Here is a 24,416-nt window from a genome sequence, read left to right on the forward strand (position 1 = left end):
CTTGTCTTGTGTCTTTAGTTTCGTTTTGTTGATATAGATAAAGAATAGACTACAGGGGTAGGAGGAGGCGTGAAGGCATTTAAGGAAAAGTCTCACGATCTGCAGCATGAATCATTAATGAGAAAAATGATTAATTGCAGCTCTCATATAATGCATTATAAAAGGGAGCTGATTAAGATTCCAATTTTAGGATTTTATAGCATGACAAGCTCCTCAGCTCTGAGAAGATGTCGATGTGACACCTATTTTTCAACCATAAACTGCTCAGTTGTCGTGTGTTTACAGCTAAAAAGAACAAACCAGCGGGAACACACGAACAGTTCCCATATCTCGCATGCACTGCCCAGCACTGATCACTGCAGACGCACAACGAGCAGATGGACTGACTGTGAGGGGTAACTGAGGGAGAAAAAAAAATAAGGGGAGTGACAGAGAAGGAGGAGAAGGAGGGGTGGGCAGAGACAGAGATAGAGAGGCAGAATCACTGAAGGAGTGTGCAGGACAAGCGCTGACAGGCTGAGACACAGAGCGTGAGAAGGAGGGAGCTTGCAGCACCTGAGAGGCAGCAGCTTCATTAGCATCAGGAGGAGAGTCAGTCACAGGCAGCCTCACCAGGACGCGTGTAGATAAACTGCTACAGCGGAGGAGGAGAACGAGGCTGGAGCCAAATCTTGAATGAGAGGATGAGAAGCATCGCTGCCACCTGACTCATACTGGGAGTCAGCCTCAGCACCTGCAGCGGCAGTCTGAGCACTCCGGCTATCAAGGAGACTGGGGCAGACAGGGAGAGAGCTGCTGAGATTATGCGCGGGGCAGAGAGCTCCTGTGGATTCCCCATCTTTGGCAACGGCAGGAGCAGCAGGAGCTGTGGCTGTACAGATAGCAGCAGAGCTAGCTGGAGCTGCAGCAAAACAAGGAGCACTCACTCCAAATCTATTTATTTATCCAGAGATGAAGGTAGCACTCACAGCCAAGGTGTAACTGGAACCAGCTGCCGATGCTGCCACAGTGTTGAATGTACCTGTAGCCAGAGCAGCGATGGTCGCTGCAGCGCTAGTGTAAAGGTGACCACAGCAGTGCAGTTAGGTGTAGTTGTAGCAGCAGCAGGGGGGAGCAGTGGCTCAGGACACTGAATGACCAGTGTGGCTGATGAAGGCCACCTGGATCCGCTTGCTGAAACGAGCCAAGGGAGGTCGCGTCAAGAGCTCTGATGCCTGTGTAAGCAGATTTTGAGTGTGTTTACATCGTGAAAGTGTGTCTGTGTTTGTCTGTATGTGTTGTGCAGTCTCCAGTCCATCCATCAGTCTGTAGTGTTGGGGTCAGCGTGGCACGGTTATGTATTGCCTGGTGATGATGAGAAGCTTGGTGTTGTTATCAGTTATGGCTGTCAGTTTCTGGGCAGAGCTCCATATCACCGCCCTCTGACCCACTGGGATGCCTTTCTTGATCACGCCCCATCGTTAGACACGATGACATAATCATACCAGGACAGGTATGTCCACCTGCACTTTCAGGGCCAAATGTAGCTCATAAAAAGCAGATAATGTGCATTAAAATGCAATTTTTTACATTTATATCCGAATATGTAAAATGCTGCAGATTGAAGCTCTGGCTCAAGCTGAAGCAGCTTCTGACACACACTTGAGCAGCTTGTTGTTTTGAAAGCCACTGGATATAACATTGATCATGAGCATGCATGATGACAGCGAAAGCAGCCCACGGATAGTTAATGAGGTTGCTGTCAGATGAGTTATTCATATCAGGTTCAAAAGAGGTAGAATGAAAGACTCAGAGACAATTGACGAGCAGCAGGTTTTCATGTTAGATGGAGGACATAAATAAATGAATGAATAACCTTGTATTATGTGTGGTAACAACACTTGTGTTGTCTCTTTATACAAATGTCAGGTAATGTAAGTGGAGAGATCCTCCTTTGTATGTATGTGACGGCTGGGTAATTCTAATCAGGCACAGAGTGAGGGAGGCTATTTTTAACTCAGACAGCAGAGTGTAATGGTGCAGTGAGATGAATGAAAGACCTTGTGTGGGTGGCATAGTAGCGTGCAGGTAAGGATAAGGCTCATGCTGCTTTCACTTGGTTAAAAATACCTTATTTTGGGATTTTGGTTTATATTTAACTGAAACTGATACGTGGCGCTGGGAATTTATTCCGTAGTGCACGTGCAAATGTTGATGTTCATTCCATCCTCCACAAAATGCAGTAAAACTACATATTTAAGCCAGTCAGAATTTGTTTAAGATCAGAATCTTCCTTTATAATTTTCACTATGGGGATAATCCTGAATATCATCTCATGAATGACTGGAAAAAGCGGTCTAGCTTGCTGACGTACCGTCATATATTGCTTTCCTGATTTAGTTTGAATTGCCTAAGCCTGTCACCATGGCTGAAGGTATCCCGCACAAAAAAAGTAAAAAGAGATATTTGTCATTGCTGCCTATTCCCAACTAGAAAACAACAGGGAGATGGGGTTATAACTATTTATTTATCCTTTATTTGTGCCAGCGGACCTTATGATTTATGATTTCTTAGATTGTTTTCTACTAAAAAAAGATGATGAGAAGATTTGCTGATTGCTGTCTTAGTTTTTATTGAAGTTAAAGAATATTTTTATGATCATTGTGACAAAATCATGAATCGTTTGACAGTACTGTGTAATAGCCTAGCTTAGCAGTGTATGAGTAACTGCAGTGTTAGCTAGTGGATGATTTGATGCAGTTGAGCTACTTTTTAAATGCAATTTTTGTCTTAAATTAACAAATTATATAGAGTTCAAGGTAGATGGAAAGCTCAAATCAAAAAAATGTGTATATTACCCAGAATCACAAATCGCAGATGCCTCAATGTGTATCAAACATCCCCTTAACAAGAGGAGAAGAAGGCAGGAAACTACATACAGATATGGATCCAGGAGGATGATCTGGAGCTGTGTTGTTGTCACATAGTTTGGACCTGAGCCACACAACTTCCTCTCAGCCGTGTAGATCTGGAACGAGGACAGGCCACACAAACACAGCTTAAAGGACACATTTTCTTTGCCAACACTGTGTTTTCTCCTCATTCTTCATTGCTTTCCAAAGACAGCAGAATGCCGTTTTTAGGTTGCAAAAAGATCGGTCTCTTTCAATTTACCCATTCAGCCTGAACACTTAAAAACCTTTTGTCTCTTTGTGTCTTCATCTCTGTAGTAACTGCTCGGTGTCAGAGTGCTTTAAGAATATATAGTAAGAACTATGTTCTATATAGCAAGAACATGCAAGTATTCTTTTATCTACTGCGGCAATTATTTATGATCTGTTTTCATGTAGTATATGACAAGATGATGCAAGTCTGTGTTGTGGTGTGCACCGTTGCACTGCAGTCAGGAGTGTGTCATAAGTTGAAATGTGTTTTGTTATGTGTGAGTCTGCTTGTTTATGAGTAGATCTGTCACAACCATATATCACACAGACGCACACTGGGACCTGGTGTTCTTCAGCAGTTTCCTCCAGTGTTTGTCTCAGAAGGATCACAACAAATCTGCAGGCGAGCAGCTGAGTGAGAGCTAAGGATAGAAGACGCTGGTGTTGTGATGCTATGAAAAATGACTGTTTGTGTCCTTTGGCATCCTCTCCCAGAAAAAGAGGAAGTGTCCATAATTTGTTTCAGATTCAATCAGCCCTTGTGATTTCCTCATGTTGTTGCAGCGATGTGATTGATAGTAGAGTTACATTTTTTGAGCACAGCTTCAACATTCATTATTTTGTGGAATCAGCTGAGACACCTTTGATGATAAGAGTTAACACTTCCATCTGTGTGGGTGTGTTTGCACATTTAAGTTGCACGTCAGATGCTCACTTCCAAAGTTGAACATTTCCTTGCAGTTGCTGTGAAGCCCACAGCTTCTCTGTCATCTGCCATATTTTAAAGTATGATTCTACATGGATGGAGTTGTGTTTTCAGTGTACATTTGTCTCCGCAGGGTTCGGCCGACTCCTACACCAGCCGTCCATCAGACTCCGATGTGTCCTTGGAGGAGGATAAGGAGGCAGTGCGCAGAGAGGCAGAGCGACAGGCTCAGGCACAGCTCGACAAGGCCAAGGTTGGTATCCCAGCAGCACTAAGGTCACTCTGTCCAAAAGGGGTGGTTAATCGGCCCAATTTCCCGATTCGATTCGATTCCGATTATTGAAGTCTCGATTCGATTACAAATCGATTTTCGATTATTAACGATTATCGATTCGATTTTCAATTATTAACAATTATTGATCTTCCATTTAACATCAGTCAGCTGCTGAATTATTTTACTTATCTGTTGAGTAACACCTCACAGCACCTTCAATATTGTATAGTGTAACTGTAATATCAAAATTATTATTTTTTGATTTGTTTTAAATGTAGTCTTTCACTGTTAAAAGAAAGCTGCCAAGCTCAGCAGCTGGACTCATGTTAGAAGCATTGTTGGTGACGAGAACCAGGGCGTGTTTCTCTGTTCCCCACTCGCCTGCCATTGCTTTGAGAAACTCACACATATTTGCGCTTGTGTGGCTATCATCCATAGCTCTCGTCTGAAGTACGCAGGACATTAGCTTCCATTAACTGCTGACATAATGAGCTGTAACGGTTACATATGAGACTGTAGCTCTGGATGTCCAGGCATCGCAGGTTATTGCTACCCTATGAGCAGAGTTGAGGGACACTTGCACGGAAAGGTTTGTCTCCTTGTAAAGATTTGAAATCGATTCAAGTGTGAAAAAGCTCCGGGATGGAATAACATATCTTGGCTCCAGACTGTGGACCATGTAGCGGAAGCTAGTAAGAGGAGGACTCCAGTTTGTATTACTATTTAAAAAAAAATTATTATTATTTTATTTATTTTTTAAATCAATTTTTGGAAATTTGATAATTGAATCATAATCGTCAATGTTATAATCGCGATTGATCAATAATCGATTTTTTTCGCCACCCCTACTGTCCAGTTCTTAACCTGCTGAAACATATGCTCAGTGGGCCCAAGATGTTTCCTGATGCGATGCTATCACAGTACTTGGGTGCTGATTAAGTTTGTAATGCAATTCTTGAGTTTTGCAATGCTGCAAATGTTGCGATTCAATATAACCTTTTTTTGCGTTTTTTCTTTTTTACATGAAACAATGGGAAATTTTAAATCACTTACATAAAGTTAAGCTTCCAAGTGAAAAAGTGCTGTAAAATGAAAATCATGATGTCTATTACCTCCTGTTGTTTTTCCTCCTCTATTTAGTTTATATATCTGCAAGGAGGCTGCACTGCTGTGGGTGCAATTGTGTGTACACTAGTTAAAGATTCATCCCGCCGTTACAGTCAGCCAAATGTTTTGTTCACTTTTACTGTTGTGCACCTGGAACGTCTCAAGGTCGGAGGTGTGCAGTTTCAACTGGAATACAGCATTAGCATCACATTAGTTATTTAAAATCAATTTAGGAATAAATGAATCGATACAGGAGTAAAAAGGAGAAAAAGTCGGAGTCACGACTTTGAGAAGAGAGACCAGTGAACAACGAGTCTGTGTCCTTTTACTTGCATTTTTTTGTTGGAGGCAAGAGCGTGTTTGCACAGACAAAAACTGGTTTATTATGCTTGAATGAATGATGGCAGGCATCGCTCAAATGGTAATATAAACTTTACACTGGTTTGTTTGTTATTGGAAGATTAAAAGTTGCGCTTGCTTCCTTTTTGGTCTCATTTCCTAGGCCTTCATGTTTTTTTTTAGCTACCAATCTAGTGGGGTTTTGAGTGGTGGACAGGGTCTATATATGTTTGTGTGTGTGTATATGTTTATATGTAAAAAGAAAAGGTAAATTATATGGAGTTTTATTAATCCTGGGGCAAGTTTGGTGGACACTGCTTCAGGACTGACTCGATGGCTGTGACAGCAGGATAGCTGAGCCAATTTCAGCTGGTTTCTCAGATGAAGACCGGGCTGTTAGGGGCTGCTGATGTGAGAGGTTAGGGGCCTCTGAGGACTCGGCGTCAGTGTTTATCAGAGCCAAGCCTCGCCTGCTCCGCTCTGCTCTAGGCCACAATTAGCAGCATATAAACAAACACACACAGCAGAGCAGACGTGCCTTTGTGCGACAGGAACTGCAATCAAGTGCTGGCTTCCTCAGAATCACTCAAATCACTGGCACTGTCGAGATTTACGGCTTTGATCTTTGAAATAATTTATCTATCGTCTGCTCACACTCAGTTTTCTTCCTCTTTTACAGCTCACTGGATAGCTCCTGGTGTTCTGTTTTTGCATATTAATTCAAGCAAGTGTCTGAAAAATTGGTTTATTGTCTTTCACTGGATGTTCAGTCTCTGTAACAGTGAATACGTTCATTAGCTGTAAACTGTAAGCTCTTCGGCGATCCATCCATTCCAGCAGACATTTTCCTCCCGCTCTGAGTCTCGGGATCGCTCGTAGCTGGCAAAGACAGATCACTCAAGCAGATCTGTGTTGTTATTTTCCAGAGTCGCCCTCTCTGGCTCACTAATTAAAAAGATAAGTTGGCTTTATAGATAACCTGGCATAGATTACCCCCGTTGGCATTTTACATGACAGATGACTAGTAAAAAATAGCCTCTCAGTCGTCTGGCCACCAGAGAGAGAGTGAGCCGGGGTCAGAGGAAGTGCAGACTCTCTGACTGTGAGCCTGTATGGGCAGTAATTCACAATGACTTCCTCAACATACCAATGATATTTGCAAGTAGTGGGGATAGAGTTGATGCCTAAGATTTTTCAAAAGATTTCAGATTTGCTCTGATGTATTTCTTTGCATGTTTTTAATTTGGTAGACAAAATTCACTTGCTTTTACAGACTAATTTGACTGTAATTGACCTTAAACAGCCACTCCATCAATTTTACGCATCAAAATTAGCCATGTGAGTAATAGTCAATCTGTGAAAACAACTGTTATATGTCTTCCACAGCCCTAGGAAGGACAATTTTATATGGAAAGGCTGCGTAACAAACTTTGTGAGAGGAGGCTGAAATGCAAAGGCATCTGTCTGGATTTAGCATGACAGCTGCAATATGGAAAGTGTAGGATCAAGCTTTTTCGGAGCGTGAATCATATTAAGGATGAAAACTCAGGGTATCTTTGGGCGTATTCACACATAGCTCATTTGGAGCAGCTGTTTTGAAACCGGGAGCGTTTCCCTCCAAAGATGGGTTCATTTCTGCATATGTGAACACAGCAATCGCACTCGAATGCGAGACAAAACAACAAAGCCAAGATCGCTGAGATAGGGAGATCTCAATCTGCTTTCAAGTGGGCTCTGGTGCGGATTGTTTATGGATTTTGTAGTGGATCATTTGTGATTTCAACACAATTTCAGAAACCAAACTACAAAAAAATCCATCTGCTGATCGCGAAATCTGTTCAGGAACAGTGCAGGAATGTGCAACACTTCATTTCTGCAGTATTTTTAAATCCTTGTCTGTGTGTAGTCCATCTATTTTCTGATGGAAACAATTGTAGCCTTCATATTCATTCAAGTCAGAGGTTATCTGCCTTATCTCTTAGGTTATCTGATTAGTGGCACATCCAGTCTGTTGTCATGAAACTGTAATCTGTTTCAGAAGCACTATTCAGGTCAGGCCGTTCAAGGTGACTGGAAGTATTTAAAGCTGCTATAATCAATATTTAACATTGGATGAAGCAGCTACATGTATGTGAAAGGGGTCATTTATAGGGATGAATTATCTGCAACTCCACAGTTCCACACAGCTCTGTGGAGTGTTTCACCATCAATTAAGCTAATTGGGTTTTTTTCAGTTTTTTCAGCTAAATGGCTCGGATAAACTCTCTGTTCACTGCCGGCTCAGAACCGACACAAAATTAGTCACTACCTGGTGAACATAGTGGAGCATTTAGCAGCTAAAGAGCCAGACATTTTCCTCAGGGGATGGTCGAGACTCAAACAGAGTTAAAGTAAAGTGATGATGTGTCACATGTTGTGTTTACAGCTAGGGATAGGACAATATAAGCCTTATGTCATGAATCAAATTAAAAAACACTTTTATTTAAGTTTGGGTTTTTTTCCTTTATCGAGATAATTGTGAATAGAGTTTAAAGCAAATTTTAAGCAAATGTGTGATGATTATCGGAATAATATCGCGATTCACAAGCCAGGATGTTTGTTACATGAAGTTTTCACATCATCCCATGACAATTTACAGCTTGTTTCCACTGCCTCTAAGATACCAGAGAGTAAATTAATGCAGGTCTCGTGGTATGAATAATGAGCGTTTTCTTTAGTTTTTGTCGTACAAGGTTATAGATTAGGTAATGGGTGTAGATCAGAGTCAGAATTCATTAATCTCATTTGGTCTTCTAAGACACTTTAACTCACCAGCCACAATTATATAATATGGAATGAGCAAGTTCAATTAGTGTGCACACATTGCAAGACAAACGATGCCGAAAAGACTTGATAGAAAACAAAACATAATCTCGCTTAAACTATGCACTCGCCAAAAAAGGAAACAATACCTGGTGGCTGCATTGGTTTAGTCAATAATAGCTTTAATTTATCATTACTTAGGGTGCATAGCTTGAAGATACTGAAGCAGCCTTGGATAATTATAGAAATCTTCCCTTGATGAATTAATGAAGGTTATGGTTCCCCTCATGCCACAGAATAATGCATTTTACAGGCTCGCCATACAGCCTAAAGGCCAGTGCACACACACAGCTGAGGCATTTGAAATCGATCTACAACATTCAAGGTGAAACAATGTGGGAATCTTGATTTATAGCTTGAGATCCTGCGTGTGCTGCTAATGGAGAGGCTGTGGCATGTTACACGGCAGATCTGCAACAGCAAGGGCAAGTGTTCACTCGAGTGTCAGCGTGAGTACAGCGCAGAGAGGACTGGGAGGTATTATCAGCAGAAATATTCACGGTGTGATGAGATATTGTGACGAGCGTTGTGTGGTGTTAATTGGCTGTGGTCCATAACTGTGCCTCCCAGGGTTCCCAGTTACAGATAGGGCTTCTCTTGAACTCTGTCTTATCTCTGCTCCTCCTCTTATCTCCATGAATGTGTTTCCTCTCACTTCCTGTCCTCTGTTTCCCCCATATTTTTTTTTTGCACTTCATCTTGTCCTCTATCCTCCCGTCCATCTCCTTTCCCTTTCTTTTCTTTCCCCCCTCCTCCCATGCTTGTTGCCCAGTCTCCAACCCTCCTTCTCCCTCCCTCACTGCAGTCAATATGGCATCCATAATGAAGACCTGTGTTATGTAAGAAGCAGCAGTATGGGCTCGGTCAGGAGATGTAGAGATACTGTGCACCATTAAAGGGGCTTGTATGTACAAATCCCACAGTCACCTGCGATACAAGGTGGCATGTAGGACATGTATGTATGTTTGATTGCCTATAGGTCCGTAAAATGTCATTAAGCTTATGGAGAGCTTCATCTGTCAGCCGGCCACGATGGATAAAGGCGAGCAGAGCAGCTGGGGCGGGGGGGGGGCGGGGGGGGGGGGGGGGGGGGGGGGGGGGGGGGGGGGTTGGAGAGAGGCGGCGGTCCGTGAGAGAACCGAGGGAGCACACTTACCTACATACATATGTGTACTAATGGACCTTATACCTTCATGCAGCCATGTGATTCCAAGCCAAGGACGCTTTGTCCTCTGCAGGTCCCAGCACTGCACACATTGGAATGATCTCCCCAGTGGAGACACACACAGAGCGTACAACCATCACTCCATGGAATATTTACATTGCTGTCGGCATGAGGAGGATGATTCCAGGAGGATTTCACTAATGTATTATTCCCATAATCCCTCGTAGTTCATCATAGTCACTCCACACCTGTTGTATTTCAGTGAGGCATTAGTGGAAAGTGAAAGTCATGATGGCTGAGAAATGTAAAGCTCCTCTTGGAGCCCACTGATGAATTACTCCCAAAGTACTGAGCATCACTTTGCTGCTTGAAAGATCTCGAGTAGAATTTATATTCAAGCAAATCCATCAATTCACTTTCCTTTTCAATTGTTAAAGATTGAAGACAAAAAGAGATAATGAAAAATATTAATCTTCAAAAGTCCTTTAATCTCATATTTAGTAGTTAAACCTGGAATAAGGGATCATCACACTGAATGTAGAAATGGCAAATACATTGATTTGGAGTTGTGTTTCTGATGAAATTAGGTTTCGTATTTACACTCTTTTACCTCTTTTTCAGGCTCTTTAGAAGCTAAACGCTCTATCACCAGCTTGTCTCCAACTGTGGTTTTGTGCTGTTTGTTTATCAGATCTTCTGGTTGCCTTTTCACTATTCATTTGTTGTAATTGTTCTGCTTGTATTCTCTTTTTTATAATTATGTTACAGACTCTATCTCTACCTCCCTATACTTGTATTTTGAGTTAGATTTATAAAAGAAAAACACAAAACACACAGTGAGCAATTTGACTGTACTGTTTGACTTGTCTTTTTTAAAAATCTATTTGTAACACAACTTTATTGTTATCTTGTGTCCGGAAATATCTGATATCGTGACAGTCCTAATCAGCAGGGTAATAAGTGCTATATGTAATCTTTTAGTTAATTGACAAAAGCCACTTTGATTACCAATTGGTACGAGCCTACTATGGATATTTAAATATTGCATTGTAGGTTAAGATGTGCTATAACAACTTGTTCCAAAAGTGATTATATGTCACAGTCAATATGTGTTTTCTATGGACTTCTATTCAACTTGATTTTCTTTAAATAAGTCACAAAACTTGGTGATAATATAGAAATGTCCCATGCTCCATTTACTTTATATGCACTGTATTGAAATTGTACTCAGTAGTAGAGTGCATACCTCTGCCAAGGTAGATCTGGACTTGAATTAGAATCTCTATCCATTTGTACTCACTCATAGATACCAGCCGCCTTTATATGCCTAAATCTTTTCATCAGGATCCATGCTAAGTTCCTCGAAAAATGAGCAAATATGTCCGAAAATGTCTCTTGTCAAAGAGAGTGATCTGCACCACAAATAAATGCAGTTTATTCTGGGCAGAGACCCATCGTCCTTCCAAGTACTGTGGAAATCCATTCAGTAGTTTTATGTGCTGCTGACAAACCAACAAACAAAGCACATGGGTGAAAACATAACCTCCTTGGCACTAGTAAAAATAGTTTCAACCTGTTTGTATATTTCATTTTTTTTAGGATGATTCGTGGAAATCAGTTCATAGGACTGGGCAAACAGTTATTTGGGTGCACTTTAAAAGCATTTTTTTAGAATCTCTATAAAGTCCAACTCAAGTTACATCATCAAAGCTCTGATTTAGTGGCTTCAATTTGGCTTCCAGCTGAACACCACACACCCCGTCCCCTCATCTTGCTCTCTTTCATCTGCAGGTAAATATTTAGCGTGCGAGTCTACGCAGGGAGATTACTCTAAGCTACATCCCTGTGCATTCGCTTTGGCCTTTCAGTCGACTTCAGTCATGCTTGTCACACAGTCAAAGGCAGAGCAAATGTAATCTGGTTGGGGGCATGACCGTGTTGCCAACTGTTGCTGCCATCGCTGCCAGGCCGGCTCCAAGATTATGTCCGAAAGCATTTTATGTAATTCTTAAAGGGATGTGTGTCTTTTGTGGGTTTATTCTAGTCCTGCAGAGATGTAGATTTAGAGGGTTTGTCTGAGAGCATATGTTTTCACTCATTACATTTTTTCATGACGCGACCTTATTAAATCTTATTTAAATCCTCTTTTATAGCAAACGTAATGCATCACTATGGGCAGAGGAGATTTGCTCTTGCTTTGAGCAAAAAATGTGTCTGGAAAGAGAAATTGTCTTTTGGTGTTATATCATGTACAGGAAACATTTTATTTGCTGTATGCATTATCTCAATGGACCGTTTGTCCCACAGAGGAAGGTCAGCAGTGATCCAATAGGAAGGTCAATATTGATTTAACTGTTGTTAAGATTGCAGGGTTGATTTATGAACCATTTACACGAGTGCTGTTTGTGCTGCTTCTAAGTAAGCGCAAAACAAGAGTCCTGTTTTACGGTTGGTGTTGAAGTGATGATTGCTACAGACACTAACATGTTGCATCACTCTGAATTGTAAAGTGTAGCAGAAAGACAGTGCAGCAGCCAAATCATTCATGTAGAGAGAGCTAAACTAAGTGTGGATGAGTCAGAGCCAGCATGTATCCCTCACCCAGGGTTATTTTTACACCTCGCACAAAGACAAGAATCACAGCTCACCAAGAGTGCACGAAAATATCCGAATTTAAACATTTATTGACTCTCCTGATGGTACTCTGAGGTAATGGGTCTGGGTTTTTACCAACTAGGATACAGCTTCTGCTGTGTGAGGCAGTCATTTTTCATCTTTTGCACGATCTGACATTTGTCATTTATCTCCCTCCTTTGTTCCTCCTGGAAGACCAAACCAGTTGCATTTGCTGTTCGCACAAATGTCAACTACAGCCCGAGTCACGATGATGATGTCCCCGTGCCGGGCATGGCCATCTCCTTTGAGGCTAAAGACTTCCTCCATGTCAAAGAGGTGAGTTCTGGTTTTGAGTAATAACCAAGATAATGACGCTATGGAAAGTTATCAGAAGTCGAACGAGGATGCTCAATATAAGTGTCTTTAATGATTCTGCACAGAAATTTAACAACGACTGGTGGATAGGACGCCTGGTGAAGGAAGGCTGTGAAATCGGTTTCATCCCCAGTCCTGTGAAGATTGAAAACACTCGTATCCTCCAGGAGCAAAGAGCCAAACAGGGCAAGTTCCACTCCAGGTAAAAATCCTCATCTACACCAAAGTTCTCTGACTTGGCAACAGCACAAACACTACTGTACCCACCCCTTCAGAGTTGGTGTTGTTCATTCACTCTTTCTCTCTTTTCAGTAAATTGGGAGCAAACTCATCTTCTAGTTTAGGTGAAGTGGTTCCTAACTCAAGGAAATCTACTCCTCCTTCGTCTGGTAAGTAGCTTGACAGGCAACTTTACATCTCCAACTTCACATTTAATCATATTTTTGATCTTTTGAACCAACTTTTAACCACTGACTTAAAGTTGAAGGTAAGATGTACTGCTTGGATTTGTAATATTTAGAATTTGTAGCTGCAATAAAGTTGACATTTTTCTGTCAGTTATATGTTTTAATGGCATAATTGTTCCTTTATATGTTTCATTTGCTGTCTCTGTGTAGTAGCATACATTATGTGCTACTGTGACCTCCTGTCTTCACCTCTGGTGACGGTGCTCTTGTCTGTCTGTGTGCGTAGCCATTGACATAGATGCCACAGACTTAGACCCCGAGGACAATGAGCTTCCAGTCAACCTGCGCTCCCCTAAAGCCAGTCCAAACACTGTCATGTCACCCCTAGCAAAAGAGAAACGAATGCCCTTCTTTAAGAAGGTAAACTCTGGACCACTCCACCTCCTCTTTTTCTCTGTCCGTCCGCACGGCTCAGACTAAATGCCTATGGCTGCTCGGCCTCACTCAGCGCCCGTCCTGTGTTTCTACACCACCGTCTCTGTCCCTCTACGTGCACCCGTCCGTTAGCATGCATGCCTGTTCTTAACCTCTCTCTTTCTCCTCTTCCGTCTCACCACAGCTAAGCAGAAGCAGAAGTCGGTAAGTTGTGGCGTGCAGTGCACCAGCTAAGCAGCGTCCGGGGATGACCTCTGTGGTCTGAACTGTACAAATGCGCTATACGATTCCTCTGCAGGGACTCAGCTCTTTCCTGACCTCTCACCCTACTCACTGCAATCCTCTGTGTTGTGTTTGTGATTGTTCATGTTTCTGCAAGTGAACTTGTGATCCTGATTGAGTGGGACCTCAGTGCGAAACAGCTTTTTGATAAGATAGATAAAATCATTGTGTGCTTTTGTATTTTTTTAAGAGAAATTCAACATTTTGGGAATTATGCCTATTAGCTTTCCTGCTAAAAGTGAGATGAGGAGATCAATACCCCCATCAAATCCTCCAGTGTATATATATAAACTGGAGAAAGGAGATGTTTAGAATGGAAACTGGGGTAAAACATCCATTCCTGCACCTCTAAAACTCTCTACATAACTGCACGGGGCAAGAAGTTAATTTTACAGGTCTGAAAATGTCATGGCAATGTCTTTGAAATTAACCCACAACTACTAGAATATTTACCTCAAAATCTAAATGTAGACAGAAACACAACACAAATCAACCTCACACATCTCACAATCAACCTCACCAAAACCAGTCAGTTGAATGTGGAGAATTGTGATAACATTGTCACAATATAGCCATTAAGTGTTTCCCATGGCTATGCTGACATTCAGCAAGTAACTCAGAGGTGAACTTAGGCTACCAGAAGTATTTTAACAGAACCGCGTTGTCCATTAATACCCTTGTGTTAGTCAGCAGTAGTGTGCATCAGTTCCCACAATGTCCCGAGGGAAGCCAAATGACGACAGCAAATGTTAGACTGACAGAAAGTGGAGAGAAGAGGAAGACAGGGCAATACACCGCGACATGAAATCTACTAAAAGACTCATAAAGACAACACAGACTCAAAAAGCAGATCAGCACCAGGACTAATAAGGTAGGAATTGATTCAAAATAAATACAGTGTGGTGCATTTGAATATCAGCAGTCCTTTTAAGTAGTCGGCCCTCCCTGCTCTCTAACAGAGCTTCAGCTGAGGCCGTGCACTGTTATTTCTTCGAGAAAAAGAAAGAAAGAGAAAGTACTTACATTTCTCTCCAGTGTGCTGGCACATCCTTCAAACATGCAGCTCTGCCAGACGCCTGGGAGTCGCAGCAGCCTCAGGTTCACTGCCTTCCTGTCAGATGCTGACAGAAGGGCACTTTCCTGAGAGAATGTACAAGCAGTGCACAAACAATTTGAAACATCTGAAAGGGGAGTTCTTTCCAAAATTGGACGGATGACTCTGAGTATCTAAATGCGATACTAGCTGTACCAAAGTTAACCAACCAGAAGTATATCATTTCCATCAGAGACTCTTTGTGCTAGTCAAATCATTTTTACTCTAGTACCAATCCTCCTCAGCAATTATTCAACATTTTCCTTTAAGCCATCAGATTAAATTGCTCTGGCAACACATTTGAAAAAAGGCTGCTACTAATGACTATTATCAATCTGCAGAGAAGTTCAATATTATTAACTGATGAATAATTTAGTTTATAAAATGACGGAGAAGTTTAATTTCTCAGAACGAAGCAGACATAGTCAAAGATCCCAGAAGAAGAAATCTAAAGAAATACTCTGCCTTGAATAATAATTCTACCAGATTGCTTGTATGAACTGATCTTAAAGTCAGATTTGAGGTGAGCACAGAGAAACTCTTCCCCTCCACCAGATGAAAATGCAAACAGCCTTCTAGTGTCAAACTCTGCATGTACATCAGGACTGGCTTGACGGGGTTTGACTCACCACCGCAGCCCAACACGGCAGGGATTAGCATTTCCATTTTAATAGGGCTACACGCTTGAAGGTTTTTGTTAAACTGATGGCGTGCTTTTCTTGAGTTCTAGTCAAAGCAGCGGCTATAAATACCCCTATCAAAGAAAAGCTCAACTAATTAGGAATTCAAAAGTTTGTTACCAATTAAAACGTTCATAGCACACTAAATCTGTTTCTTCTCAAACTGTCTCATTTTAGTTGATCAATAGTCCCAAAACCCCCAAATTCAATCCACTATCATATAAGGCAAATAAAACCTTAAATACTTATACATAAATTATGAACTGATTAACAGAATTGTTGCAGATTAATATTAGATGCATCATCTTAGATTATTTTACCCTTATTTAAATTCAATATACCAAACTGGGTAGCACTGTCTGGAATCAGTTTTATGTAAGACAGTCGCACTAAAAACAAAGCCACAGGCCTTCTGTGACTGAAACTCACATTGACATTAGCCAAAAAAGAATTTAGTGTGTCGTGACCAATACCTGATTTGCTTAATTAGGTCAGTATGAGGCAGTTCTCATCAGTACATCCTTAATTCTGTCCATCAGCTGCTCTAATTTTCAGACGTCTTGTCAAAATCGCCCCTATAATTTGATTTCAGACTGAAGTTGTTTCACAAGCTGAGCTTCCACTTTGTCTCCACAGCAAGTTTTTTTCTCTTCGTCCTGTTTTTTCCAAGTTTTTCAGTTGTAGCTTCAGTCAGTCGACTGTGGCTCTTTCTCCCCGTCTGACTAACCTTTCCTGTTACATAGTTTCCCCTTTCACTCAATGACATCAGAACCATGAAATGAGAGGATTTATCTAAAGATTGTTATCCATCATGAAATATTGTAGTTTACCGTAACCTGCTTTGAAATTCGGCCAACCAAAGTAAACTGCCAGATTTATTATAAATCACAGCTTGCTCGTGTTTTGTCGGGCCAGCTGAGACGTCTTGTTTCATGGGTCGCAATGTTCCAGTGCTTTTAAATTGTCGACTTCATTGTTGTTCCAACCCCACAAGTGATTTGTGACGGTGAGCGTTTACTTTGTCTCCATAAATGTGTGCAACTGTTTTTCTTCTTCTCTTGTCTGAAGACGGAACACATTCCTCCGTACGACGTTGTGCCTTCCATGCGGCCCGTGGTTCTGGTGGGACCGTCACTGAAGGGCTACGAGGTACGTCAAAAACTTTGACCTTTCGAACACAACACTTCTGGGAATTTATCTGCAGAACATGCGTCACTTTGAACTGTTTTTTCTTCATATTTCCCTCAAATTTCCTGTCCACAGGTGACCGACATGATGCAAAAAGCACTGTTTGATTTTTTGAAACACAGATTCGAGGGAAGGTAAGTTCCCTGTGACCTTTATAAAAACACTCTCATCCTGCTTCCTCCCTCATTCTTCCTTTCTCTCTCCAGCTCTATAGGCTGGTATTTATCTGTCCCCTGAGGTTAGCCGAGGGAGTGTGTAACAAGTTTGTTTGGCCTGGAGATGTGTGCTGCTGCTTTAAATAGGCCCTCTCCATGTCCTTAATAGGCCATAATGGGCCCTAGAGCAGAGCAGGATTCTCCTTGCCCGATGTTGAGTCCATCCAACCATCTGAAGCAGAGAGGCCATGAAGTTACACAACACTCAGATCCACTCAGACCACCAGCAGCAGCTGCAGTGGATTTTGTAAACTCCCTTTTGTGCCCTGCTCTTCAAACGTTGTTTAAATAATGCAGGGTGACGTGTCATCAAGCTGAAATGATTCTCAAGGAGGTAGTTTGGACGGAGATTCAACGTGTTGGAATGCAGACTTATTTTAAAATCAAGGCAACATAAACAGAGCGTGCGGATCGTTTGATTGCACATTTATGATTGAGAATATGAAGTCAGCATGTAGGGAAGCCTCTCAGCAGCAGAACCATGGCTTTGTTCCTGATGTTGTTATGTTTTGTGCTCCAGGATTTTTTTCACTTCCATATCTGTTATACTTTTAGTTACAAGTTCAAGTTAATGTGCTTAGTTTGTAAGTAATTAGGTTTTCATTATTGTTGCATGTTCAATAATAGGGACTAAGCAGCGACAACTTTAAGGACGGCTACATCGTTCAAGAAAAACAAGTTTCACTGCGGTCGTGCGATAAAGAAAAATCCCCAAAACAATATTATTACAATATCTAGCCGTATTGTTAGCTGATGTTATATGATGGATAGCCGCCCATCATCTCCTTCGACACAACAACACTAGCTAGGTAGTAACTGTCTTCTACTTCTGCTTTTTGCAGCTTTATGTTGGTGGCAACCAGCACTGAGGTGCATTATCACCACCCACTACGAGAAAACCAGAACGTAAAGAAACGAAAATATTCAGGAGACCCTGGATTATTAACCGATATCAACGTTTCATTTTTTAACATCGTGATTATCATCAATTTCCGTATAATGCAACACTTAAGTAGATTATTTTATGGGAAGTCTTCAGAACAGTGTTACAATCTAAGTATAAACATTTACAACTTTGAGAGCTCAAATATCAAGTCTACATCAGACAGAGTATAAATGCCTTGTTCATGTGGTTCCATTGGAAAACATTTAGACAAGTTTATCAACTAAAAGTAGTTTACATGATCTCATTTAAAACTATATCAGTATTTTTCATCAGACCTCTGGGAAAAAGAGTCGTTTGTATCAGGAAGCGAGTTCATGTATCAGGTTCACCCTCAGTTGTCTTGGTCATGGTCCAGCTCACTTGCAAGGTTTGGTTTAAGGACAAGCTGCTCTGATAGATTTCTGTAAATTCAGGTCAAATTATCAATAATCAAATCATGCTAACTCCATTACACAGCTTCATAGAACAAGGAATGTCACATGACGGTATTAAATGTCTCTGGGAACATTATCTAGAATGGTGTGTGGACATTTTATCTGTGATTTCTGTGAACAGAGATCGCCTTTTATCACGTGTTCAGATAAACAGATCTATAGCTATATTCTTTATCGATATTCTTTTTCTGCAGCTGTTTGCTTCCCATTTATTTTTGGTCTATAGCTACATCAGGAATAAGTGTTTGTCCTCCTATCTCGTATCAAATGAAGTCCATGATATCCGGTTAACCAAGCATTTTTTCTTATCTTTTGTTTCAGAATATCAATCACCCGTGTCACGGCCGACATCTCTCTTGCCAAACGCTCGGTCTTGAACAATCCCAGCAAGCACGCCATCATCGAACGCTCCAACACACGCTCAAACTTGGGTACGTTCGGACTAGACATTACTGCACTGCCTGGGAACATCTGGTGTTTTGAATCATAATGTTTTCAAGGAGACCGCCTCATGTGGTAAAAGGAAGGAAACGATTAAAGCAACTCTTGACAATGGCAATGATAACTCCTGACTGCCCTGAGTGGCCTTGGTCGGTTTTCTCTTGTTTGGAATGAAAGATAGAGCATAAACGTACGATAACAAGTTCAAGAACCACTCTGATTTGACTGGGGCTGATTGAAGCTCAGATGTGATTAGAATGAAACAGATTCCTGAGTCAAACTGAGGTGACAAGGCTAATGTTTGCCACGTATCAACATATCAGTCAATCCATGGCTGCAGCAGAGTGAAAAGTCTCAGGGAGAGTGTGTGCCTGGAGCAAAAAGTGTATTATATTTAATTTTTTATGATTACACAGAGCCACCACTCTACAACTCGATCATGTTACTCCAGTCCTTCTCAGCAGTGCTCCTAGAAAGTAAAAATATCCATCTTAACAACACATTTTGTGCTCTATGGTGCCTGAAATCATTTCATTCCCAAAAAGAGCATGATTTGTAGATTTGTTTCTTATGCAGATGGACATTTTCATTAATTTTCCGCGTCAGAAACAAGTAAAATTATCCTCCCCCTCTGGCATAATTTAGCTGGGGAATGAGAATTTGTGACTCAGGCGAAATCTAAATAAGCTGTTTGGTTGGAATGTGTTCATGTTATCAGTTTACTTCAGACTTTGTCGTGACTGTAAGTCATGAGGCTTGGCCATGACTCCTCTCAGATTGGGAATCGTGCCCTGCTGTGATATTTGTAGGATAATTTCTGCAGTCACATCGTCATCTGTTGGAGTGGAGGCCGTGTGATGTAACAGTCGTTTTTTGTTGGAAGGTAACAGAACGTGGCTCGCTGTTTCTCTCAGCCATGATGCATTCTGATTATTTAAGTTTCTGTGAGACAGAATGGAGCCAAGCATGAATACAGTGATGCAGTGCAATCAAATTATTTTAACTGCATCCTGTTAGTCAAGGATTTATTCATAAAGCACTAAAATAAAAGTTACAGAAAGAAAAGTTACAAAGAACTTTACCATAAAAACATTAAATAACAAACATGAAGTATAGTAATAACGGTAAGAGCAAGAAAATAGAATTTTAAAAGAAAAAATCTGACATCTGATCGATGAACACTTTACCATTAAGAAACAACCTGGAAGGGATTGTACGTGAGGGCAGTTTGCAGTCAAAACATGAAGCATATGGACAAGAAATGATGAAAAATATGTGAGTTTATTAAAGATTATTAAAAAATAATTCATAAAAATAAGAAAAACACATAAATTCAGTCACAGGTTAACAAGCAGTGGTATTAATATTTAAGTAAAATGGTAGTGGAAGTAGGTTGAAAGTTAGCAAAAAGGTAATGTTACACAATAAAAACTGTGTGTGCTTAGTCTAATAAGATGTGGGATCTGTAATCCATAAAGGCAGATGAAATTCCATGTAAAATAATCAAGCTATTGTTCAATGATACCCGTTACATTAGACACATTTCTTCAACTAAAAACGTTTAATATTCATCCTCTGCATCGACTCTCTGTGTCTCTTTCAGCTGAAGTCCAGAGTGAGATAGAGCGAATCTTCGAACTGGCTCGGACGTTACAACTGGTAGTTCTGGACGCCGACACCATCAACCACCCGTCACAGCTGGGGAAGACGTCCCTCGCACCCATCATCGTCTACGTCAAGATCACCTCTCCCAAGGTGAGTAAAATAAACATGTTTGATCTGGTGACTGAGCCAGTCAGCGTGGGATCAAAGGAGAAAGAGAATAGAAAATAAGGACATGGTGAAGTTCCCTCTACTTATGTAGATGTATTGGTTAACTGGTTTGTCTCTCTTGTCGTTGTATCTTGTCACAGTTGTATTATGTTCCTGTAACTGATCTGCTCCTTAGCTTTGATTTTGCTGTGATCTTGTCTACGTGAAAGCACTTGTTTGAAAGCGAGCAATTGCGTAAGAGGACTGATTCATCACTCTGACCTTCAGCATGAGTAAAAAAAGGCTCATGATTCAGTGATCAATAAAAATAACGAACATTTGGGTAGCATCGAAAATGAGAAAAAGCATAGCTAAGGAGGCATGAGATGCACGCTTTAAATCAAAGTGACATCAGTGTGAATCACACAGGGGGGAAAAAATAAAACACTTCTACCACCTGTCTTCTCGATTACAGCCGGCTGCCATATTATATACGGCTAAACTTCAAGGAATAATCACAGTACTTTTACAAGTTATGATATAACTGCACAGCTGCTCCTACTTCAGTAAAATGAAAGTACGAACAACAAAATGGACTTGATGAATCGAATGTAAGTGCAGATAAAGGTCCCCTCTGACTACATGATTTTATGTTACATTATTAGATTGTTAAAGAGGTACTGCACCAATCTTATACATCAGTCTGTTTACAAGATTTGGGAGCACTTCTACTTATTTTGTGACTTCAGATGAAATCCTTTGTCTCAAGTGATGTCATGAAATAAGCATTATTTGGAGCATTAAGAATACAAGCAGAAAAGAAGAAAGAAGTGGGCACCGCAGTTACAGGCAACATAAACTGCTACTAGTATAGAACACCCAAGCTGCATTGTGGATAATTTAGGTGCCATAGGTAAGAAGAATTTGAATAAAAAACAATTTCTTTGGTTTTGCTACATCCATTTTAGTCCTTTTTTCCAAACTGTCCATCATGAGTCTCTTAATGTGAGAAGAGTGCATTACTAAAGTATTGGAGTTACTCTTTTAATAATAATGCATCGATGCCTAAAGGAGCTCTGTGGTATTTCTGTGTTGGGCTGGAAGCCAGTCGTTAGCTTATTTTGGAGGACTCCCTTTCTGAACCAATGTTAGCTGCTGTTGCTGTCTGTAAGCGGAGCGGAGAGAGGCTCTGAGAACATAAAGTCACATTGGACACCTTTGGATCCAACAGGAATCCTTCACAAAGAAGTCCACAGTCCGGCAGCTTTAAACAAGTTAAACAAATCATCCACAGGCTTGTTGTAGCTGGTTGAGGTCAGGATGGTTTAACGACTTTAGTTACAGTTAGGTTGTTTTGCTCTTTGGTTTCCAGCCTGGGGATCTGTCCCCACCAACGGGTCACAAGAGAAATCAGAGGGTTTGTAAAATGAGTTATGCGGCTGCAAAGAGAGGAAAAAAAGAGGGTTCCACTTCTTACATCTTTTGGACTTTGGAACTCAAATGTTTATTGAAATTTAAGTTGACTGAGAAATTTATAAAATAAATCTCTTTTTGAAGGACGTGCTAACAACTAACAAACACCTGAAGCATGACAAGGATCATCGAGAGCAAACAGCTTTCATCATAAGGAGTCAAACCCAAAAGTTGAGGAACAACTGGTTTATCTCTAACAATGTGTTTGTAATCTTTTTATCACGTGGTTTTTTTAATGTAACATCTTGATCGGAAAAGTAACCAAAACCACCACCAGATTGCGAAATGTGAGCCGCACTGCCTTTTTTTGTTGAAGCCTACAATTTAAAAAAGAGCAGTGTTGTGCATGTTTGTTTTTGTGGTGGGGTTTTTTTGTTATGTAAAGTAAACTTGCAGATTTGTACCTTTTTTATTTTGGCTAGTTAGAAGCTGGTTATTAGATAGTTGGCCACCTCGAGAATAAACATCTGTAAAAATGAGTTTGAGCTCTGATTTAGGGTGACAGCTTGTTCCCAAATGGAAATCTAAGGTGAATTCACAGGGAAGTACCACCAGCTGTTCCTGGAGCTTGGCCTGGAAGACAGTCAGTTCAAGGCTAAATATTATACTTATTAGGATGAGTCGGGGACAATGTGACAATGACGTCAAAGCACTTTTCTGTTCTGTACTGACACTTTATCAACCTGAAGCATTCAGAGTGCTCCTGCAAAAACGCAAGGTGCTCTAGATGTCTAAAAATGTGAGGCACGCAGGGCACATGAGCGGCAAGAAAAAAAGCATCCTGCCAGTAAAAACAAAAGGAAAACGATGCCTCTCACTACAAAAACTGTGTTCTGTCTGATTGAGCCCTGAAAAGAACAATCTTTCCCTCTAAACTGTAGTGGAGTTGAGATAGTAATAGCATAAATGGAAACAGTCAAAGTACATGAACCTCAGAAGTCTACTTAAGTGCAGCACTTGAGTAAATGTACTTAGTTACTTTCCACCTCTGTGTTTAAGAGCTTTGTATTGCTCAACTACAAAAGCAGCTATCTACCTTCACAATGTAAAGTGATTCAACTTGTATTCTGCCCTCATAAAGCCCATATTTAGTTGAGTTATGTATTATCAGCCATGACCTTGTTGCCTTCTGTCCTCATTTGCCTTCAGGTGCTGCAGAGACTCATCAAGTCCAGAGGCAAGTCTCAGGCCAAACACCTCAATGTCCAGATGGTGGCCGCAGACAAGCTGGCTCAGTGCCCTCCTGTAAGTCTCCACAGCGGACTCTGATCATCACTGACTTGAATCCAGTGTTTAAAATAACCTAAAGTTTTGTCCTTTTAGAGATGTTTTGGCTCTGGTTGCAGTTTCATGCATATCTGAAGTTTTTTTTTTGTTTTTTTTTCAAAGCTTTATGATTCGTGCCAGTTCTATTTCTGCTCGTCTGTAATCTGCTTAGTTATTATTTTAGAAAATGAAGCAAGCACCCCAGGCTTGTGAAAGTGCAGACTTAATTTAATTCAGATAGCAGTTCAGTTCTTTAGGGAATTACTGTTAAAGAATTAATTCTAACTTAGTGCTGACATCTTGTATATATAAAGATCAGTGTGATTTGAAGGATAATTTTAATTCTGTGGGTCAGAATAATCCTTGAATCAGAGTATTTTATTGTAAAAGCACACACCACCTCACCATGTCTCCATTATCTTTATCGCTGTCTGAACCATTCGTCCGTCCTTCAGGAGATGTTTGACATCATCCTAGATGAGAACCAGCTGGAGGACGCATGTGAGCATATGGCTGATTACCTGGAGGCCTACTGGAAAAGCACTCACCCCACCAGCTGCAACCCGCCCAACCCACTGGTAACGAAGCTGCCCACGGCTGCCCTGCCCTCCAGCCCGGCCCCGGTCTCCGGCGTGCAGGTAACAAGTGCTGATTAAACTCAGGGTGGGGATACCTGAAGCGACGAGGACAGGAAGTGATAAAGGGAGAGAGACTAAAGGGAGAGAGACTGAGAGAAGGAATCTGCATTAAATGAGGGTTAGGGTCTGTCCCAATATGGTATTTGTGAGGAATCAAGTGCTAAGTGTATTTAGGTAGTAGACAGAAGTCTTGATATTGTACATTCTTCTTAGATTTTGGATATCCTTATATCATGATATGACGTAAATGTAGTCTTTTCCTGGTTATAAAAGGCTGCATTACAGTAAAGTGATGTCATTTCCTGAACTTACAAGACTACTCTACTTGTTCTATTATCGATCCTCAAAAATGCTGCATTCATTTTTTTATTAGGAGTTCACATGGAAAGAGTAGTGAAAGTTTTTACTATCTTAATTAATTTACCTGAAAAATTCTGCAAGCGCCTTTATTTTGTTACTGTCCAGCTTAAAGGCACTTGACAGGTGGGATACACATCTTCTGAATACGGTTACAACAATTAATAACGATGACTTTTCAGCTGATGTCATGAGTGTGTAAATGCTGTAAATCCCTTTAAC

General features: G+C 40.9%; 1 protein-coding gene across 7 annotated transcripts in view; it reads left to right on the forward strand.

The window, feature by feature from the left end:
- Positions 1-24,416, forward strand: part of cacnb2a (calcium channel, voltage-dependent, beta 2a) — a 72,352-nt gene that overhangs the window by 44,019 nt on the left and 3,917 nt on the right. For 4 of the 7 annotated variants that reach the window (XM_030397874.1, XM_030397875.1, XM_030397879.1 and 1 more), the window contains 11 exons: positions 3,983-4,102; positions 12,426-12,548; positions 12,653-12,789; positions 12,900-12,976; positions 13,281-13,414; positions 16,553-16,633; positions 16,748-16,806; positions 18,589-18,698; positions 20,312-20,463; positions 23,083-23,178; positions 23,655-23,837. In XM_030397874.1, the coding sequence (XP_030253734.1) occupies positions 3,983-4,102; positions 12,426-12,548; positions 12,653-12,789; positions 12,900-12,976; positions 13,281-13,414; positions 16,553-16,633; positions 16,748-16,806; positions 18,589-18,698; positions 20,312-20,463; positions 23,083-23,178; positions 23,655-23,837 (1,272 nt within the window). Of the gene's footprint in view, positions 1-420; positions 1,219-3,982; positions 4,103-12,425; positions 12,549-12,652; positions 12,790-12,899; positions 12,977-13,280; positions 13,415-13,613; positions 13,634-16,552; positions 16,634-16,747; positions 16,807-18,588; positions 18,699-20,311; positions 20,464-23,082; positions 23,179-23,654; positions 23,838-24,416 lie in introns of those variants that run through there. The other 3 variants (XM_030397876.1, XM_030397881.1, XM_030397878.1) reach the window with 3 other exon arrangements.

Source organism: Sparus aurata, chromosome 19 (genome assembly GCF_900880675.1).
Source record: "Sparus aurata chromosome 19, fSpaAur1.1, whole genome shotgun sequence".
NCBI classification, from domain to species: domain Eukaryota; kingdom Metazoa; phylum Chordata; class Actinopteri; order Spariformes; family Sparidae; genus Sparus; species Sparus aurata.